At 35.5% G+C, this 21,623-nt stretch overlaps 1 protein-coding gene across 6 annotated transcripts in view; it reads left to right on the top strand.

The window, feature by feature from the left end:
* BDP1 (BDP1 general transcription factor IIIB subunit) overlaps positions 1-21,623 on the top strand; it is a 52,257-nt gene that overhangs the window by 10,809 nt on the left and 19,825 nt on the right. For 5 of the 6 annotated variants that reach the window (XR_014024865.1, XR_014024866.1, XM_081315715.1 and 2 more), the window contains exons 7-25: positions 1,290-1,384; positions 1,902-1,956; positions 2,536-2,694; positions 3,318-3,599; positions 4,310-4,469; positions 5,247-5,379; positions 6,312-6,385; positions 6,572-6,796; positions 8,300-8,447; positions 9,295-9,377; positions 9,513-9,750; positions 11,262-11,455; positions 15,055-15,247; positions 16,278-16,450; positions 17,773-17,971; positions 18,141-18,268; positions 19,289-19,496; positions 20,636-20,802; positions 21,066-21,282. Coding sequence is in view for 4 of the 6 variants with exons in the window: in XM_081315715.1 (XP_081171841.1) it covers positions 1,290-1,384; positions 1,902-1,956; positions 2,536-2,694; positions 3,318-3,599; positions 4,310-4,469; positions 5,247-5,379; positions 6,312-6,385; positions 6,572-6,796; positions 8,300-8,447; positions 9,295-9,377; positions 9,513-9,750; positions 11,262-11,455; positions 15,055-15,247; positions 16,278-16,450; positions 17,773-17,971; positions 18,141-18,268; positions 19,289-19,496; positions 20,636-20,802; positions 21,066-21,282 (3,131 nt within the window). In the remaining 2 variants the exon portion in view is untranslated. The remainder of the gene's footprint in view (positions 1-1,289; positions 1,385-1,901; positions 1,957-2,535; positions 2,695-3,317; positions 3,600-4,309; positions 4,470-5,246; positions 5,380-6,311; positions 6,386-6,571; positions 6,797-8,299; positions 8,448-9,294; positions 9,378-9,512; positions 9,751-11,261; positions 11,456-15,054; positions 15,248-16,277; positions 16,451-17,772; positions 17,972-18,140; positions 18,269-19,288; positions 19,497-20,635; positions 20,803-21,065; positions 21,283-21,623) is intronic. The other variant, XM_081315716.1, reaches the window with a different exon arrangement.

Raw genomic sequence — 21,623 nt, 5'->3', positions numbered from 1 at the left:
ATCCTCAGACATATCATTACCTGAGTAGGTAACAACAGTGCTATTCTGTGTGGGATTTTTCTCCTCTTTATATATACCGGTAATAGCTTGCTGTGCCAATGTTGGTGGGTGTGCGTTTTCTCTCAGTGGTGGTTTCTTGATTAAGGTATTTATTTTGATTGTTGTCTATTATCAGTCCCTGCTTATATGGCTGTTGGCCACTGGAGGGTATGTGTTCTGGTCTTTTTTGTTTCCTTCTTAGCTTTTGTCTCTTTTGAATGGTGTGTACATATGGCTTATTGATACATATTGATGGCTGATTTGTCTGAATGCCAAGCTTCCAGAAATTGCTCTATACAACACACCTGACCTACATTGAAATGCCTGGAATCATGGATCTCATCAACCTCTGTGTCACTACCTACTTTCAGTTTGATTGATGCTGTAAATTGACAAATTAGAGGCACACCCATGGGATCACCACACATAGGAGAAACTGCAATGCAGCATTCAGAAACTATACCCAGTCAAGGAACTACCAAGAAGAAAACCATACCCACATGAATATTGGCAGGCACGCTTCTGAATATAAACAGGGCATAAACCCCACAGTCATTAGCATTAATGTTGTAATGTAGCTGAATTATAAAATGTCTGTAAACAACCAAGCTCAGAGAGCACCAAAGACTCTTCAATTTCTCAGACCAGCAATTCCTTGTATTTTTTTAATGAGTCATAGGGAATTAGAAATCATTCTTGTTGAAATAATTCATCAGGTGATTTACACCTGGTAAGTAATAGGACAATTTTTCATAGATCAATATTAGGATTTGTGTGTGACTATATAGTTCATTTGCAAAGAAGAACATGTGGAGTGAATAGCTTAAAAATACCCTTTGTGTTTAGAATATTTAGAAAGTTCAGTTATTCTTCAATTAACTGAAACATTGAAGAAAGTAATGGCATCTTCAACTCTTATTAAATGTACAATTCATGTAACAGACATGGTTAATGCTGATTTAACTTAAAAATAGGAGATAATTCAACAACACATTTACTTTGTATGCAAAAAACTTCAAGACTCCTGGATATTCCACCTTTTCTGTAGTACTTGAAAGTGACAGCCTGACTCTGGATGAAGTTCTAAATAAGACAGATCATGTAATTTCCCACTGTGAAATACAGACCATTTTTTGATGATTATGAAAATAATATTTTGATATTTAGATTAATTTATAATCTGTTTAAGACACTGATATGTTAAAATGACAATTGCTTTAACCATATTTTATCTTTTTTTTAAATTACAGAAACAGACATGTTTTTCTTAGCTATAAGTATGGTAGGAACTGACTTTTCGATGATTAGTCAGCTTTTTCCTCACAGAGCAAGAACAGAAATCAAGGTAAACATTTTCAAGAAAAAATTAACAGGATCAATAAGATATTCTTTAGCTTGTGTATTTAATATTTTATGGTGTCTTACTATACATTATATCATTTCAATTTAATTTGCCTCTGGCAATATCAGAAAATGTATCATGCATTCATTTGATGTAGATTAATTGGTTCTTGTTCTTTTAGGCTTCTTATTTTTACTCATCATACTATTTCATTCTCATTAATATGGCTATTATTTCTAATAGAACTAATGTCTACTTATCAGTATGTTTCATTGGATTGCAGTTTTAATCATAAAGAAAGTTTTTTTCTGATATGAATCCAGAGCATTAACTTTGCTTTTGTTCAAGTAGACTTGCTTTATGGATGGTAAAAATTCTGTCTCTATTACCTAGAAAACATACATGAGATTAAAGACATAACAACCCTCTCTTTTCATTCTCTGAGTAGGAATAAGTATGGATTTAAGCCAATATTATTTCTCAATAAAGTAATTATCATGTTATAACATTCTGTTTTCAGAATAAATTTAAGCGGGAAGAAAAAGTAAATGGATGGAGAATAGATAAAGCATTTAGTAAGTATTGGTATATGCTGTCTTTCCCCTTTGAAGACATTTTATATGTGCATTAATAAAATTTATTGGACTGTATCTTCACAGTATGAATCTCAGGCTGAAGGGCTTATTTCATTTCTTTAAATTAATTAATATCGTGTAAGTAGAACTGTGATCATTGAAGGGAATTTTTTTTTATTTTTTTGTTGCAGTTTTCCATGTTCTCTCAAAATCAGATGCTTGACCTTATAGTATGAAGATTCCAGGCTGAAAATAAGACTATTTTTTCTACTCTAATAGAGTATAGGCTCCAACATACCATTGGATTTTACCCTTAACATTTCTCAGACAGATATGCATCTAAATACTTCCTTAACTGTAATATTTACAAAATATTTTAATTAATCTTAAATAGTTGAAATGTTTTCGAAATCCTGACATATTAAAAGTCACCCGTTCACTATTACATGTTTTTTTAAATAAGCAAGGCGTATTGTAATAAACATAATTAAAGTTGATGATATAGCTATTTCACTTATTCCATTTAATAAATTATCTTTTATGTTCAGTAACTTATCACATCATTTCTTTTTTGGGCAGAAGAAAAAAGGCCTTTTGACTTTAGTTTTTTTACGAAACTCCTTGAGAAGATCCTGGAAAATGAGAGGAAGAAGAAAGATAAAGATGTGGCATGTCAGAATCAAAAAGAAAAAAATGCTTACAAGAGAAATACACCAAGATCTCAGAAAAAGCGAAAAGGTATTTTTAAGATTACTTAAAATGGTTTGCAAAGTCATGCAAAGTCTTTGCTACGTGGCATTTTGCCTCAAAATTCTGATAAAGTTACGTGGCTTTCTGTTCTTTCTATAGAACATTAGAAATACATATATTAAGGTCTAAAAAGTTAATCCAGCCACCAATATTATTGGGTATTATTCCCAAAGTCTTCTCAGATGTTGCCACTGCATTACAGTTTTTAATAAGATAAGAGTGGAAAATTATTAATTACAAGGACGGTAGTTTTAGGACACTTGAATGTAGACAATACTCCGATTTGTGTGTGTGTGTGTGTGTGTGTGTGTGTGTGTGTGTGTGTGTGTGCCTTTGATTCGGTCTTGATTCTTGACAATTGCCTAGATAAGTCCTTGCATTTTTATTGATCAAAGCAGAATAATTTGATTCTACTTCAAGAATCCTGATAATTTTTGATGATAGATTTTGAATATAATACTAGACAATGTGTGATCCGTTGGGTTATCATTTTAGAGATATTCTCTTACCCTAAACAGAAAAAACAGATTGACCATATTGTTCATGCTGTTTGAACAAGTTTATTTTTTATTATTTGGAATACCTTGGCTTAATATTGTATCCTTTGATAGATAAAGTTGTAAATGGACAGTCTAATCATGGTCTGGATGACCATCAGGATGGTAGAAGTTCTGACATGGAAATAGAAGTAGATGCTGAAACAGCTGAAAAGGAGAATGAAGAATCTCCTAGCATTTTGGAACAGGTAAAAGAGCAAACAGTTATTGAATCAGCATTGACAAAAAAGAAAAGAAAAAGAAAGAAAAAAGATTCTGAACAGGAGACAGACAATCTTCTTGAAGAAAGAATTATTCCAGCAGAAATGATGGAAGAAAAAAGGACTAGAAAGAAAAGTAAGCTCCTGAAATGCTATTGTTGTATCATTGAAATACTATGCTAATTAGATTTTGCTAATTTCTGAACTTGAATTCAATTTACCTTTTATTCCACTAGTGCAAATCATTCCCGGACAGATTTCTACTTGGAATGCTGCCATTAGTGGAAGGCACCTAATTACTTCCCTCTTCTCTATTTTTGTACACCATCCCTTGTGCCAATTTCCTCCTGGTTTACTGGGCCTCCAGAATTCTCCTAAATATTTGGGAAGGAGACATAAGAGGGACATGGAAGATCCTAACTCTTTTGCTTTTATCTGGAAGATGATTCATACTGAATCCAACCCATTACTTGTGAAAAATTAAAAGAAAGGAAAATAACAAATGTAAATGGAGAAATACGCTAAGCATTCCATTGAAACTTAGTTTATTTACATGGAAAGACCTTGGCACAAACAGGAAGTTTTGGTTTTGTACTGGAGGGAATTAAACATCTATGGCTTGATTCGCCTACAGTTCTAAACCATGATGTTACTGCTTTTTTTTTGTAGAATGTGTTATGTGATGAGGCAGGACAATGCACAATAAAGCACTCTTCAATTTCATTCGGAAAAAATGATGATAGTACTGTGAATATAACCGTGGGCTCAGCTTCTATTTAACTATGGATATGTTTAACAGTAATGGCCAGTTTGAAACATTTTTAATGCGTGACAATCTGTTCTTAGGGAAAAATATATCGGCTAACGATGAGATAAGTGGCATTGGGGAAGTTGGTGATGAACTGGAAGTCCCTAACAGAACAATCCCTGATGAAATTCTTATCACGGATAAAGAAGAACCACCATGCTGTATCAGGTTAAATGAAGAGGCGGGAAAAGATCACAGGTATAAATTATATGTGCACTTTATACTGTATCAAGGCAATCTTGCAAAGCACAACACATTTTTGTAACTTTCTTTATGAGAATCTCTCCTATATGGCTTAATTTTAAATGTTTCTTGTGTAATTTAAGAAACAACAATATATTCAGATTTAGTTCAGTAAATTATTCTGTTTTCAGCTGTTGAAGTTTATGTGAAGCTGTATATGAACCTCAGTCTTGTTACAACTCAGGGATGTTGAAAACTACTTTTTATTTGGATGAGGAGAAATCTGCTTTCTCTCTAATAAACAATGAATTGACAATTGTGCGCTGTGAACAGCTTTTCCTCTGATACTTTTTCTCTAACTATGACAGTCTGGTTATTTGAGATAAAGGTTTTTCCCTGTAAGTTGATTTTTCCCTTTACTATAAAAATGATGACTTTTTCTTTCCCCATTGTTACTATAAGAATATATAGAACTATAGTAGTTTGTACATTAGTAAGGACATAAAAATGTGAGTATAGCTCACTGAACAATATAGTGCCACTCTGCTTGCCTGTATAACTTTTAGGATAAGTCTGTTTCTTGGCTTACACATTATATGAAGAGAGAAATTCCATGAGTTCTTCATAAGTTGGGGAAGGTAGAAGGAAAAAGAATAGTGTTTCTATATATTTTTAATTTTTGTATCAATGTTTTAAGTACCCTGTAAACCGCCCTGAGTCCTTTGGGAAAGGGCGGTATATAAATTCAATAAAATAAAATAAATAAAAAAATAAATATTCTAATTTTTTCAGTATTCAAAAAAGTAAACCAGGACAGGAGGATGCTTCATCACTTAATTCTGAATACCATGTAGATCAGCATTCGGTGTCTCAAATGACTCCAAAAGGAAATATAGAAGATTTTGAAAAGCCCGCTGAAGCCAAGGTAATATTTATTAGTTTTTCTATGTTAGGTAAAGGTAAAGGTTCCCCCGCACATGCATGCTAGTCGTTTCCGACTCTAGGGGCCGGTGCTCATCTCCGTTTCAAAGCCGAAGAGCCAGCACTTGTCCGAGGACGTCTCTGTGGTCATGTGGCCGGCATGACTAGACGCCAAAGGTGCACGGAGCGCTGTTACCTTCCCACCGTAGTGGTCCCTATTTTTCTACTTGCATTTTTACGTGCTTTCGAACTGCTAGGTTGGCAGAAACTAGGACGAGTAACAGGCGCTCACTCTGTTACGCGGCACTCAGGATTCGACCTGCCAAACTGCCGATCTTCTGATCGACAAGCTCAGCGTCCTAACCCACTGAGCCACTGCGTCCCTTTTCTATGTTACAGCTTGCTAATTCTCCTTATTTCAGGAATATCTATATTAAATATATTTATACTATAAACATGTCATTTTAAAGACTTGTGCTCCATTCCAGCAAAGTCAGTGAGCCCAAATATTTGAATATTGATATTGGTTCTGACAACGGCTCCTTGTGTTCAGAGATAGAAGGTGGGAAAGCTCTGGACCTGTCTTTACTGTATAGGTATATTGATAAATTCTTGGTATTATTAGCTGCAATATGTTTTGACTAGGATTCATTAAAAACATCCCATCGCTAATCTGGTAGTACATCCTCCAGTTATTTCTTGCATTATTTCACTTCTGTTTCTTTCAACCTTTTATTTCTCTTTTTACTCTTTTTCCCCCCACACATAGTTCTGTTTTATACATTGCATCATAATTGTTCATTTGTTATTTAGTGTATGTTAGTGTATGAGTCCAACCCTTGTGGTTGATGAATTGTGGTTGGTGGTTAAGTGTAAGATATAAATCAGTTGTTGTGTATTTCATAATGAGATCATGCTATTTTGGTTGCTTTGCAGAATGAAGTAGCTGTAAGAGATAAACTGGATAAAAATCAGAATATGTCATCACAAAATTATGGTCAAGAAATCATGTGAGTAAAAGTTGTTCTTCCTCTCTGAACCAAATGTTGTTTTCTATATGATAGTTTAAGAATTAGGGCAGTTTGTGATATGGCAAAAGCTGGGATTGCTTATTTGAAGATACCCTTTTTTATCCTGATTAAGTTTTCAGAGAGACTGTTTTATGTGCAAAATGGATATTTCCAATTTATTTGCAGGGAAACTGATAGGGCAATTCCTGAAAAGCCCACACAGGAGGTGCAGCTGCAGAACTTTGAATCAGACTTAACAGGAGCATCTGAAAAAATAAAACCTCTAGCAAGTAACCCATTAATTGTTAAAGTTTCTTCTGAGTCACTTGTACAAAATAAAGCTGCTTCCATATCTGGATTTGCTGCAGAGGTAATATGCAACGAAAGCAGTGACGTCATAAGAGTAACAGAGTAAGTTATTTATTATGATTTGTCGCAGAGTCAGCAATTACCATTTAGACTAGATTTGGAAGTTTTATTTGCCTATTGAGTCCTTATCAAGGACTTGGGATAGGCAGATATTTGACGTAGTAAAGGTATTGTCGCAGGATGTAAGCTATTCCAAGTAAAACTTCCTTTTGAAATTGATGGTGATTTTGTCAATGTCAATGGTGTTCAAGTGGCACTCCAGATGTTTTGGGATTGCATCCAAAGTGCTTACTGCTTCTTTGCTTTCTTTTGCCACAGTTTGTTCTAATTCTATTTGTATTCTTATTATTTTATCTCAGCCCTTTTATGTTTGTATGTAAATATATATATGTAACTCAAGGCAGTGAAGTATCTAATTGTCATGCCTCCTATTTTCCACACAACAACAAACCTGTGTGATGGTTGGGCTGAGAGAAGGTGATTGGCTCTAAGTCACCTAGCTGGCTCTCATGGCTAAGACAGGCCTAGAATTCAGTTTCCTGCACACATGCACATACAGAGGTGCATGCCCATCCACATGTGCACGCGCGCGCACACACAAACATTTTATAACAGTTCACCACAATATATCCAGCTGTAGTTAAGTAGGTGGCTCTTAAAGGCCTAAAATGGGGAGATGTCATAATTTGATATTGAGGGAATTGCTAGGAGTTACGTGAACAAAGACTGAGTTGCAGGTACGTAATGAAGAAATTATAATATAAATGTGGGAGAAAAAGTGATCTCCAAATAATCTTTCTCAGACAGGAGAAAATAGTGTACTTTTAAATTTTGAAAGACTTAAGTATGGCAATTTTTCTAAAGGTAAAAAATGATATATATGTAAAACAGAGTTTTCTTATTTTTTATTTGGGAGTTCTGCTTTTGAAATCATAAAGAGCGTTGGTGGAGCAGTGGGCTAATGCCTCCTTAAGTAACACCAGCTGCCTGCAATTAGTGCAGGTTCGCATCCCACCAGGCTCAAGGTTGACTCAGCCTTCTAGCCTTCCGAGGTAGGTAAAATGAGGACCCAGATTGTTGGGGGCAATTAAGCTGACTTTGTAATAATGCCGCTTGGGGGGGTGTATGAAAGCCCTAATAAGCAGGCATATACATAGAATGAAGGCTACTGCTAAGCTTGTAAGCCGCCCTGAGTCTTCGGAGAAGGGCGGGATATAAATGGAATTAAAATAAAATAAAAATAATAATAAATATATTTAAGAAAATTTACTTTTTATTTTATTACTAGCTCTTTTTTCCTTCTCTCTTCTCTTTTGGCTTAATTCTTAGCAGTATACAGTGGGCCTGTGCAGGAGAAGTTAAAAAGTCAAGATGGCAGCTGTTCCTAGGCAGCTGAAACCTTGCCATTTTTATATGTTGACTTTTTTTTGACCCCACTCCTTTGGAATAGTCTTAGTCATTAAAAACAGGTTATCTGAATGTCCCATTTCATCTAAATAACTCTAGGTTTCAAACCAGTTTTATCCCCCCACTGCTTTTCTGTAGAGAGAGTCAAAAAGCTATTGTGGGAAAGATGGAAGTGAGAAGTCGATGGACAAAACCTAAACCGAATATTGGTAAAGTGTCTGGCAGGAAAGAAGCATCTGCTCAAGGCGAGTTCAACAAGTCTGGATCTGACAGTGCAGGAGAGCAGGTATACATTAATTTGGATTTATATGTGTTGCCTGAGGAACTGAAAACTTTCAATTATTACTCGCCTAAAATTATTTTATAACCCTCCATATTATTTCATAGTACATTGCACAGGAATGTACAGCTAATTTTCAGTCAATGTAGAGTATGGTAACCAACAGTTTCTGCTTGAATGTATGTGAATGCTGAGTTAGGGCCCTCCAGGGTGTGTCACTAAAGCAGAAATAATTATTGCAATTATAATTTTCTCTGAAATGATGTACAGTAAGAAGGAATAACAAGACTAGAAAGGAACACAGCATGTTTTCTAAATTGTTTTTCAGAGGTTTTGTAAAATTATTTCTTTAAAGAGAAGAAAGATATTTTACATAATCCTGCTTCTACAATTTGTATGACTGATTAAAAAAACTGAATAGAAACTGTATAAATAATTAGTTTTCTAAATAAGGTCTGGAATATATTTTCAATTTCTTTTGGGAAGGAAAGAGGTATAATAATCAAAATATTTGGTTAATATTTTTATTTTCTGTACATTTTAAAGTTCTCCTTGCCATTTAGCATATTTCTTGGCAAGAATAGTAATAAAACACGAGGAATAGGAAGTTATGGAATGCACTGAAAGGTCTCTGCTGCCAGTTTCATGTTTGCTTGCTTTGAGAATGCTCACTAGTCATTTGCCTAAAATGTATTACATGTATTTGAGATGAGTGAAAATTAATATTCTTAAGCTGCCAGCTAATTAGAATATAAACTTGAAATCTGGTAAAATAAAGTGTTTCTAAATTTTACTTGAGAGTGATTGGTTTTGAAAAGGTACAGCTATTTGTTTTTTTATGATTAATTCTTAGGAAAATGAGCAGAATGATGCACCTGGCATCATCACAGCTGAGATTACTGAAACACGTTGCCAGGGTTTGGATACAGAATCTGCGTAAGTATGGGGAGAAGAACTCAGAATTTGGGCAAGGATTTTCTTCTTTATTCACTAATAATAGGAGTCAAAATGATTGTCAGCTTTGGGAATTACTTCATTTTATTATTGCCTTTTCACGGTTGATTTTTTTAGGAATAAGAACCAATCCACTTCACAAGAAAGTAGCAAGCAAACTGCTCTCAAGCCTACACCATTAGGAAGGGGACGATTTCAGAGACCAAAACCAAATTTAGGAAGGGTTGCTAGAAGGCAAGAACTACCTGGAAGAAGCACTGATACAGGGGAAAAACCAAGTGAAGCAGTAATCACTGAAAAGACTGTGATGCAAACTGAATGTAATGATTGCCCACTTCTAAGTAACAATACCATTGTAAGTATGCTGTATATAAAACAATAACTGTAACTGTCAAAGGCTAAATGAATTAGATACCAACCTGGCTGAGGAATTCTGGGAGTTGAAGTCCACAAGTCATAAAAGGGCCAAGTTTGAAGACCCCTGACGTAAGACCACAATTGAGTCCCAAACTTTCATTGTTAAGCAAGGCAGTTAAGTGAGTTTTGCCCCATTTTACAACTTTTTTGCCACAGTTGTTAAGCCAATCAATGCAGTTGTTAGGTGAATCATGCAGTCATTAAGCAAATCTGGGTTCCCCCATTGACTTTGCTTGTCAGATGTCAGTTGCCAGTGCCCCAGTTTTGATCATGTGACCATGGGGATGCTGTAAGGCTCTAGGACAGGGGTAGGCAACCTCGGCTCTTTTATGACTCATGGACTTCAACTCCCAGAATTCCTGAGTCAGCTATGCTGACTCAGGAATTCTGGGAGTTGAAGTCCATGAGTCATAAAAGAGCCGAGGTTGCCTACCCCAGCTCTAGGACAAGGGTCCTCAACGTGGACAACTTTAAGACTTGTGGACTTCAACTTCCAGAATTCCTCAGCCAACAAAGTCGACAAGACTTAAAGTTGCCAAGGTTGAGGACCCCTGCTCTAGGACAACTCGCCACAGCCAACTCATTGTGAGAAACTTGCTGTAGCCAACCCATCACAGTTAACTCGCTGTGGGACAATCGCCATGGAACAATTCAATGCTGTATTAATCATTTCACTCAATTACTTTTATTATTGGCGACCACATTTTCATCAAAATTATTCTAAGTCTTGTATTTCTGGATTGACTTCTTTATTTTATTATTACTGCCCACGGTTCCGTCAAAATTCATTTAACTGTTGTAATTGTTGAATTGTCCTGCTGTGAGTTGTCCTGTGGCAAGTTGGCTGCAGTGAGTTGGCCTGTGGTAAGTTGGCCGTGGTGAGTTGTCCCATTCTAGCAGCAATGTTCATAAGTGTGAAAACCTGTCATAAGTTACTTTTTTCAGTACCATTGTACAGTGTGTGACGTATATACTGATATAACTCCTATAGATTGACCTAACTCTTGATTACTACAACCTGGAATTTAGAATCCTGGAGAACAGGTTAAAGTGAATAAAGGATGGCTTTTATATATATGCTGACAATTCTACTCTCTGCTTTTGCAGTCAATATAAAAATTTTGTTCATATATGTTGGATTTCCTTCTCTTAACTCATCATTACTATTGCTGTGCTATATGTTTTTGAACTGAATTAAGTTCATATATAGAAGAATTCCTTACACCAGCACAGTTCAATACAACAATAATTTGGGAACCTGAACACCTCTGATAAGAGTTTTTCTTTTGTTGCTGTTTGATTTTTAAAAAAATACAGAATTTGTATTACCTAATATGTGAATTAATGACTTTTTAAATTTTTTCATTCTCCTCTGAGCATACTAGCCTTATACTAGCTGATCATATTCTCTGCAAAATCTTATACTTCTGAGATTTAATCTTTTTCTAGGATACAACAGCTCATGAAGCTGACACAGAGTGTGATGCACTAGAAAATAGAACAGTTGTCAGCACTGAGAAAGTAGGTGCAGCACACCCAAACCAATCTCCTGTGAAGAATCCAATGGAGTATGAAAGAGATACACTAAGGAATGCCACCCTGTCACTTGATATTACAAAGGATGTGGTAAATCCTGACGGCAGGTAGGTTTATTATATTTTAAAAATAGAGAACAAACCCCTTTTTCATAGGGAACTTCATAATATCTATCTTTATGACATAGCACATATATAGCACAGGGCTGGGAACTTGGGGCTCTGTGTGTCAGGTTTCACACTGAGGCTCGGCTGTAAATCACAGATCTCCATACACATAAATCCTTATTCTGTCTTTGGCTTAATTTTGTTGACTACATGACTCAGCTAGCTATATGTTTCATTGCCTTAGGAAAATAACTTTAACCCAATAGTGGATCATCCATAGTAGTGCAGAAACTGTAGGATCTTTTGTAAAAATAATATAATAATAATAATAATAATAATAATAGTAGTAGTAGTAGTAGTAGTAGTAGTAATGGGCCTTGGAGGTCATCTAGTCCAACCCCTTCTCAGGCAGGAAACCCTATACCATTTCAGACAAATGGCTGTCCAGTCTTTTCTTAAAAGCTTCCAGTGTTGGAGCATTCACAGCTTCTGGAGGCAGGTTATTCCACTGATTAATTGTTCTAACTGTCAGGAAATGTTTCCTTAGTTCTAGGTTGCTTCTCTTCTTGATTAGTTTCCATCTGTTGCTTCTTGTCCTGCCTTCAGGTGCTTTGGAGAATAGCTTGACTCCCTCTTCTTTGTGGCAACCCTGAGATATTGGAAGACTGCTATCATGTCACTCCTCATCCTTCTCTTTATTAAACTGGACATACCCAATTCCAGCAACCATTCCTTACATGTTTTAGCCTCCAATCCCCTAGTCATCTTGGTTACTCTTCTCTGTACTCTTTCTAGAGTCTCAACATCTTTTTTTACATTGTGGTGACCAAAACTGGATGCAGTATTCCAAGTGTGGCCTTACCAAGGCATTGTAAAGTGGCATTAACACTTCTTGTGATCTTGATTCTGTCCCTCTTTTAATGCAGCCTAGCACTGTGTTGGCTTTTTTGGCAGCTGCAGCACATTGCTGGCTCATATTTAAGTGATTGTCCACTAGATAAGGATCCAAGATCCTTCTCACAGTTAATACTATTGAGCAAGGTACTACCTATACTGTACCTGTGTATTTGGTTTTCTTGCCTAAATTTAGAACCTTACTTTTTTCACCATTGAATTTCATTTTGTTAGATAGTGCCCAATGTTCAAGTCTGTCAAGATCCTTCTGTATCTTAAGCCTATCTTCTGGAGTGTTGGCCATTCCTGCCAGCTTGGTGCTGTCTGCAAATTTGATGAGTTCCCCATCTATCCCTTCATCCAAAGCATTGATGAAGATGTTGAACAGTACTGAGCCCAAAACAGAGCCACAGGGCAGCTATGTATCCATCTGGTGGTGATGCTGTCTAACCCACATTTTTCTATCTTATCAAGTAGTAGGTTGTGATCTACTTTATCAAATGCCTTACTGAAGTCCAAGTAAACTGTATCCACTAATTTTGTCACTTGGTCAAAGAATGCAATAAGATTTGTCTGGCATGATCTATTTTTGACAAACCCATGTTGGCTTTTGGTTATGACTTTGTTTGCCTCTAGGTGTTTGCTGATTCATTGTTTGATTATCTTTTCCAGAATCTTCCCAGGTATTGAGGTCAGGCTGATAGGTCTGTAGTTTCCTGGATCCATTTTTTCCCTTTTTTGAAGATGGGAACTATATCAGCTCTTTTCCAGTCCTCTGGTAGTTCCCCAGTGCTCCAGGATCTTTGAAAGATATAGTTCAGTGGTTCTGAGATCACATCTGCCAGTTCCTTCAGAACCTTGGGGTGTAATCCATCTGCCCCTGGTGATTTGAACTCGTCTTGGGTGTTCACTTACCATTTTCTTGCCTATTTTAACTGTGTTTCTAATCTGTTTTTTACGGTACTGTTTTTGATAGGTTGGACTGTTTTTCCCTTTGTGTAAAGACGGATCAAAAAATGAGTTAAATAGTTCTGCTTTCTTGCTGTTGCTTGTCACTTTCTTGCCACTTTCTCCCACTAATGGACCAATCATTTCCTTAACTTTTTTCTTGTTTTTTTACATGTTGAAAGAAGCCTTTTTTGTTATTTTTGACTTTGGTCGCAAGTCTTAGTTCATTCTGAGCCTTAGCTTTCCTCATGTCATCTTTGCAGGCTTGGGCTATTTGCTGATATTCTCCTTAGTTATGTGCTTCTCTTTCCACTTTTTATACTTGTCTTTTTTGTCTTTCAATTTATCAGCGAGTTCTTTATGCAGCCATGCTGGTTTCTTTTGAGAGCTGTTATTTTTCTTCTTCGTTGGTATTGTGCTAGACTGGGCTTTTATAATCTCTCTTTTCAAAATTTCCCAAGTTTCTTAATATTTATGCTAGCACGGAGGAACCTGCAGTAGGGAGATCAAAACAGTTAATAAGTGCAGTCATGCAATCAAAACCTTGTCCTTTTTTAATGTGTACAGTATTGCCTAAAGAGACCTGGATTCTGCCATGTATTTGCACTTGTCATCTTCATTTTATCGCAGCAGTTTAATTTCTCAACATTTTCTTCCTACCCCTCTGAGTTAATGGATACATGGCTGGCCTCTTAATGGCATCAGAACACAGCTGTGATACGATTACATAATACTTCTTTCTAGAGCAGGACCTGCTGGTTCCCACTTGTGATTTTCAGTTCTTAACACGCTCAGTGCTGTATTTCAGCTCCCATCAACCTTACATAATGGTAAATGGGAATTGCAACCCAACATAAAAGGAGGACTGCCCTTGTTATAATGCATGAATTATTTATCCATGTTGGCTATGTAGTGTCTAATGATGAATTTAAATAATGGAAATACTCTACATAATATTTCAGCTACCAAAAGATTCAGATTGGATTAAATATATTACTAACAACCCACTTTTCCTGCAACAAAGGGTGTTTAGGACCTCTTTTATACCAATTCAAATCCAATTATATTTCTAACCTACGATAAATGTTATTCTAAGTAGCAGAAGCTCCAAGGTATCTGGCAGAAGTCCCTTTAGACTTACCTGAAAAGCACATCATTTTTTGTCATTTGAAGGCTACAGTTAACTTTTGGTGGCTTATTGAGCGATACACTCTAAAAGTGTTACAGAGGATCAGTAACAAGTAGTGGAATCTGTCAAGATGAAAACTACATTTGATGTAATTTCATTTATATTTAATATTATTTGGTCATTCTTACAAATATAACAATGACTCATTTTTGATGCATTCAAAATTATAGTTTGATGCAACTTTGAATCAAAAGCTGGACCCCAGACCTTATGAGAGTGACATGCAATTCTAGGCTTCAAGTTGTGCACCTGTGTGCAGCTTGATATTTTTTTAACCAGATATGCTTTAACAGTGTTTTGCCTCCAAAGTCTTCTCAGTATTAGTTACAAGCTACGTGGAAACATTTTGTAGATTTATTAGGATCTTAACAAATCAGTTGCAACTTTTGTCTGTCTGAAAATCATCATAATTATTTTTAATAAATTATATATTATTATAGTGGGTACTCCTACCTAAATATTAATTTCTAAAACATTTTATAGTCAAAGTCTAAAATCTTCATGAACACAAAAACTGTTTTTCTAAATTATAGTAATCATAGGTTGATTTTTTTCTTTCATTAATCAGAGATTCCAGTCTTCAGGAAGAAAAAAAAGATAATACTGTTGAAATAGAGCACTCATTGAAGAGTTCTCCATCAAGATGTAAGAAGAACTTAGAAACTCCATCAGACAGAGAAGAATTATTAAACACAGTAATACCTCAATTGGACACTGCAGAAAAGAGTGAAAGTCAATGCAGTGAGGCCTCTAATCTAAGTGTAAGATAACTTCGTATTTTGTTGCTTAATTTTAATTAATGCGACTTGTTTTATTTATTTTCTTAAATTTATATGCCACCTGATTGGAACAATCAGGTCGCTCCTTCCGACGCAGTCTGAAGACCCATCTATTTGAACAAGCCGGCCTGGCCTGATGGGGGATATGTTGAGGTTTTAATGGGGATTTTTATATTGTTATCGATTGTTTTAGCTGGGCTACTATTTAATTCTTTTTAATTTTTGTATCCTGTATTTTTTATATGTGCCCTGTTCACCGCCCTGAGTCCTTCGGGAGAAGGGCGGTATACAAATATAATAAATAAATAAAATAAATAAATAATGCCACCCAGTTTAAGGATATGTAAGAGCATTTAAATTTATGGATTTGTAATTTGTGTGTGTGTGTGTGTGTGTGTGTGTGTGTGTGTGTGTGTGTGTATTTGTATGCATTTCACAAAATCCCCTGGCCCAGGGCTTATCAAAAGAACCAGTTTTTTTTAAAGCTTTGTTGTTTAAGACAGCAGGTTGGAATTATGAAAATGTCCCAAGATCAGATCCAGAAACAGAAGACACATGGTTCTGAGAACACATAGCATACATTGCTTAGCTGATTGGACATACAGCATGCCAACCCTGCCAGTTCACATAGGTCAATCAGAAATGATCAGAGAGAGGCAATTCTGTTAGTGACTAGGCCGTAACTCATGAAGGGCTTTATAGGTGGCAGACGGCCTCTTGAAGTGCAGCTGGAAGCCAATTGGTAATTAGAACATTTTGTAAAATGGAGATGATCTATGGGCAAACTGGTGCACAGCCATGGATCTGTGCAAAAGCCCACCTACCCATGACTTTGGTGTCAGCCAGTTTTTTAAATGTCAAATGTTACATATATCAGAGTCCTGAGAACTGAAAATTATTTTCTAATTGCTCTTCCTGAGATTTGTTTCTTATGTGTTGCACAATTTTGCAATTTCAGAATTTTAAGTGCTTGCATCATACATTAATTCTTGAATAATCTAATATATTCTAGGAAGCAGTAAAATCTAAAACCTTACCATCTTTAGAGGAATGTCCTACCAGTGCTCAAGAGGAGGTTGCAACCAATGAAACCCATTTGTCTCTCCAGAATCTTCCAGGAGTTAAGAATGATGTATCAAATGAGATTTCACTGGAACCTGATACCCAGAAAAAAGAATTTGTTGGGTAAGGATACTGTGGTTTTTAAGACTCTTGCTGTTAACTTCTTTTGTAGACACTTTAGGCTTACAACTTACTTGCAGCCAGGACTATGAAGGAGGTGGTCAGAATATCATTAGAAAGGGCAAGACCTAACCCTAACCCTAACACTTTTTTTGGAAGGTGAGTGAAATTGATAAGATTAAAAGAAAAAATGCAAGTCATTAGATAACACCGCACCTACCTTTTTGTGTGTTTCTGAGTAGTTTAACAGTTGATCCAAGAGCCTTACATCCTCTTGAAAAAATAGCTAAATTTTTTGGGTTGACCATGGGGAATGATGGAGGGGAAAGAACACACTGGGACTGCCAAATGATTGTTGATTCCCCCCCCCTGCTATTGGAAGCTTGCATGCAGCATAGCAATAACTGTGCCATTGTTATATCCCTCTTCAATTCTAATTTTGAAATTCAGTTGGGCTGTCACCATGGGCAAGTTGGATATACTAACCTCTACAGTTCTGTGGAGGCAATATAAAGACATCCATTTTCAGCAGTGTTGTAACTAAATACAAACACAAGATGAAAATGGCTCTGGGGAATCTCTAAGCCGAATGCTGCTTTGTTGCTCTCTTGGGAAGCAAGGAAAATATACATTTATCACATTTTAAAGAACTTCCCTGGTAGAGAGCACAATGTCTATCTATTACTGCTTTTATCTGACCAGGTTTCTGATGCATCTTTCCAGGTTGCCTGATTTTGTGCCATCACTTGTATCTGTCCTATCTACAATGGACATTTAGTACAAATTTTGATAATTGCCACTTTTGTTTGTACTCCTCTTACTACAATAACATATTTTATGTAATTTTATTATATATTAAAGTTTATTAATAATTACAGGTCTGTGCATATTTATTGTGCTCTCTGGCCCAAAGGTCTTAATAAGGGTTTGATTTGGTTTGAATATAACTCTTATAAGAGTGGCATGTTTTTAGGGTTGCACTGTCTGAACAGAGTCAAATGGCTTTACTGAATCTAATGAGGTGTTTTGCTTGCACAAATTCCAAGACATTTTTTCTAAAGCATTTTCAAAGCATCAGCCCTACTACATGTGCTTTGTTTAAATCCAAACTGAACATTAGATGAGAATTAAGTTCAATAATGACTAGAAAATAAATAAAATTTACTATTCTATTAGATGTTAGAGTGCCAGCTAAAAATTAATGCAAAAATTGACGTAAGTTTCCGTACATTTCCTTAGTGATCACATGGATATTATCTGTTAGAGATTCTGTCAGTAATACTTTTGGCTAATTGCCATCTCTGCTCATTTTGATTTTCTTCTAGCAAACAGAGGTCACAGGGAGAAAGCAAACACAGTGATACTCGATCAACACCATTTCTCAGAGGCAGGTTCCAGAGACCCAAACCTAACATTGGAGGCGTAATTGGAAGGAAAGAAAAGAGATCTTTGGAAGGAAATGGATTAACAACCATTGGAAATCCGGAACTACAAAAATCTGAACCTACCAAAACTCCATCAATGGTATTAAGCCAAAGAAAATGGTTTGGATTGTTTTTATTTTAAGTAGAATTCTTGAATGTTTGCAATTCAGTATAAATGGGGTTTCTGTATTGCCACAATTATTCCTTGATATTCAGAGAATCACTGCTGAAACTATTTGTCAGTTTAAGATTGAAACTTTAACTTTCAGGCTCAGATCAATGATAAAATTTTATCTGATGAAGACTTGCAGAGAAGACTAGAAGACTCTGAGAAAGTAATTCAGAAAAACTCTCCAGTGCTTGGTACTTGTCTGAATAGCTCCGATCTACGTCTCAGGTATGTTCTCATATGTGACTTTTGTTTTATGATCTATGCTGGTAAACCTAAATAAATAATGAAAATAGTTACATGTTGCTTTTATGAACTTTCACTTTTTTAAAAGTATGGCGCTCTTTCCCCCTTGCTTTCCAATCGTGTGTTGTTTTGATGTGCAGATTTTTTCCCCTTTCCTTTTCTGCTCTTCTTGAACAAGTTACAGGAGCCCTGAAGTGGAATAGAAAGTGACAGAACCCCCTTAGTGATTAGAAACAAACAGATGGGGAAGGAAAGTAGAAACAGGAGCATATTTTAGGACATGAGGCTGTGGAACTATATTTATGAATCATATACCAGACTGATAAAGTTTTAGGATTTATTAATCCTAAATACATATACATATAGTGTAAGAATGTAAGAAATTAAAAAATTTTAAAAAATTAAAAAATTCTAAAATGAGTAGTTTGGAAATTTGAAATTTATTCCTTTCAGTTTTGGATTTAGTTTGTTGGATTGTCTGTTCTCTTTCTCTTTGAGAATGGCAAGCAGGGAATGTTTGTATTTTGTTTAGTGGATTACCTTATTTAATCTTCCCCAGGGTAATAACTGAAAATACATTTCAATATTTCAGAATAAAATACTGTAGGCAAATGTTCATTATTAATTGTTTCTCAACAATAAAAACTTACCTTGTTTTTAGCACCTGGCTTGATCATATCCTGTATCCACATAGCATGCTGTAAAGTACTGATTTATCAAGCTACTATCCTGCTACAATGATAGTATTCTTGGTAGCTCACACAATAAGAATGTACAATAAAATATAACAAATACAGTGAATGGCATTGGGCCCCAAAGCCCTCTGGAAAAAGCAAAAATACAGTTCATCTTCAGTTATTTTGAAGGAGAGTTTCTAATTAACATTTGACAAAGAAGCAATCAGAAGAAAGAATTCTTAAGAATTAATTTCACATCAATATACTAATGCCTGTTTTAAATATCTATTAACTCAATTTGGTACTTTCTGTCTTTTGTTGATAGAGAGAAATCCAATTTCCAAGAAGATAAGTCATCTACAATCAAGCCTGCTCAGTTGCTAAGAGGGCGATTCCAGAGAGCCAAATTGAATGTTGGAAGAACCAATTACAAAAAGGAAATGCCTGCGTCAGAAGATATTAGTGTTCCAATTGTGGAAGAAGTAAAAGAGATGGAGATTAGCAAGAAAGATGATCTAAATATAACTTTTGAGGTTAGCTACCTAATCAATTTATTGAAACTTTTTCAGCACTATTTAACAAATATTTATTTATATCATGTCCTTTGCTTTTGTTTTTCCATCTTATCTTATGAAGAAACAGGTGTATTGAAAAGACAGCTGCTAGAGTTTTAACAAAAGGGATGCGGTGGCTCAATGGGTTAGGATGCTGAGCTTGTCGATCAGATGGTCGGCAGTTTGGCGGGTCGAATCCCGAGTGCCGCATAACAGAGTGAGCACCTGTTACTTATCCCAGCTTCTGCCAACCTAGCAGTTCAAAAGCACGTAAAAAATGCAAGTAGAACAATAGGGACCACTACGGTGGGAAGGTAACAGCGTTCCGTGCGCCTTTGGCGTCTAGTCATGCTGGCCACATGACCACGGAGACATCCTCGGACAAGCGCTGGCTCTTCGGCCTTGAAACGGAGATGAGCACCAGTCCCTAGAGTTGGAAACGACTAGCACGCATGTGCGGGGGAACCTTTACCTTTACCTAGAGTTTTAACTATGTGTGTGTGTGTATGTGTGTGTGTATAATGTATATATGTGTGTATATAAAAACAGAATATACTTCTTTTATTTTTAATCTTTATTAAATATTTTATATATTTGAGGTATTTTTATTATAAAATTAATAAAGATTAAAGTGGTATGTTTGAAATTAACTATAGAAATTAACTCTTCCCTGATTCAGCCAACAGAGCTAAATATAGTTCATCAGAAGATGAGATGAAAGCTTTTGTGCTAGCTGTGGGATAGTGGAATGGTATGGAGGCACAGTGGAACTGTATGGAGGCACAGTTGTTTAAGTCTCATTAAACCATAAATTATTGTGATTCCCAGATGAAACCATAGCTGTCCCACATCTTATAAAAAGAAATCATGCAGATAATTTTTGAGTTACAATTAAAATATTATATTTTTAGTAAAATAAAAGTTAAGACATCACTATATACATCACTGTTGTAACGACATCTTACTGATTTACATAGGATATGAACTGAAAATCTGGAGAAATTTCAAATATCAAAATAGGAAAGGTCAATATTCTAAATTCTGAATTTTAATATGAAAGTGGTTTAGTTGTACTCTGGTAAAGTAATTGCCATGCACAACTTTTCTTCAACATCAAGGATGAAGTCATTGTCCAAGCATCCTCAGATAATTTAGATAAAAAAGAAGGATCAGAAACCACAAGATGTATTGATCAGAAGAAACATCCTTCTGAGAAATCACTGGCAGATGGTCTTCTGAAAAACCAGGATGACGTTAAAAGAAAAAATTTGGATGCTCTTGGAAGGTAAAACAGTTTTCAATAAATAAATGAAAAATTTCCTGAGTTCTTAGTATAATCTTTATTTTCTATATATTATGGCATAATACTTTCATTAATTTTCAACTCAAAATTTCTCTTGCTTTTTTCTTTTCTGTCTTTTTTGAATCAACTGAATGAACTTGATTGGTTTTGGGTTTTGAAAAAAAAGGATTTAGACAACAGATAGTTGCGAATATGTTTTCAGTTTCAAAACTGGTATCATCTAATGGTTTTACTTTTGTTTTTAGTGATACTTTTGATCCTCAAGAAATAAATCATTCAGAAAACAAAAAACCAGCCCTGCTCATGATAAATCATCTGCAGAAGGTAAAGCCAAATGTGGCACAAGTTCCCCAAAACACAGAATCCTCCTTAGAAAGAGAAAATAGCAAAGGAGATACAGGAAGAGATGCAGAATGTGATACCTCATATGGTAGCAAATTTGGAAAAACAGCTCGATTAATGGTAAGCATAGTTTAACCATCCTAAATCATTGCTTGATTAATGTTTTTATGAGTATTGCATTTGCCGATACAAAATACTTGCTGAATCTTTTTTTATCTCCTTACAAACTTAGAGCAGCTTATGAGCAGATTTCATACAAGAAATATTATAAAAATGTATTTAAATACCATACATATGTATATATGCATGGAGTATATTTAAATAAAATATATACTGGATTATACTGATTTTCTGTTGTTAGTGGAAAGCACTTCTATTTTTTTATTTCCTTTTCTTTATATCCTGCTTTTATTATTTTTACAAATAACTCTCCCTTGTATACAGATGCAGCCTTCCTTACT

This window comes from Vipera berus, assembly GCF_964194415.1.
Source record: "Vipera berus genome assembly, chromosome: 2".
Lineage (NCBI taxonomy): Eukaryota > Metazoa > Chordata > Lepidosauria > Squamata > Viperidae > Vipera > Vipera berus.
The sequence above is the reverse complement of the archived record's forward strand: the minus strand, read 5'-3'. Positions and strand labels throughout refer to the sequence as shown.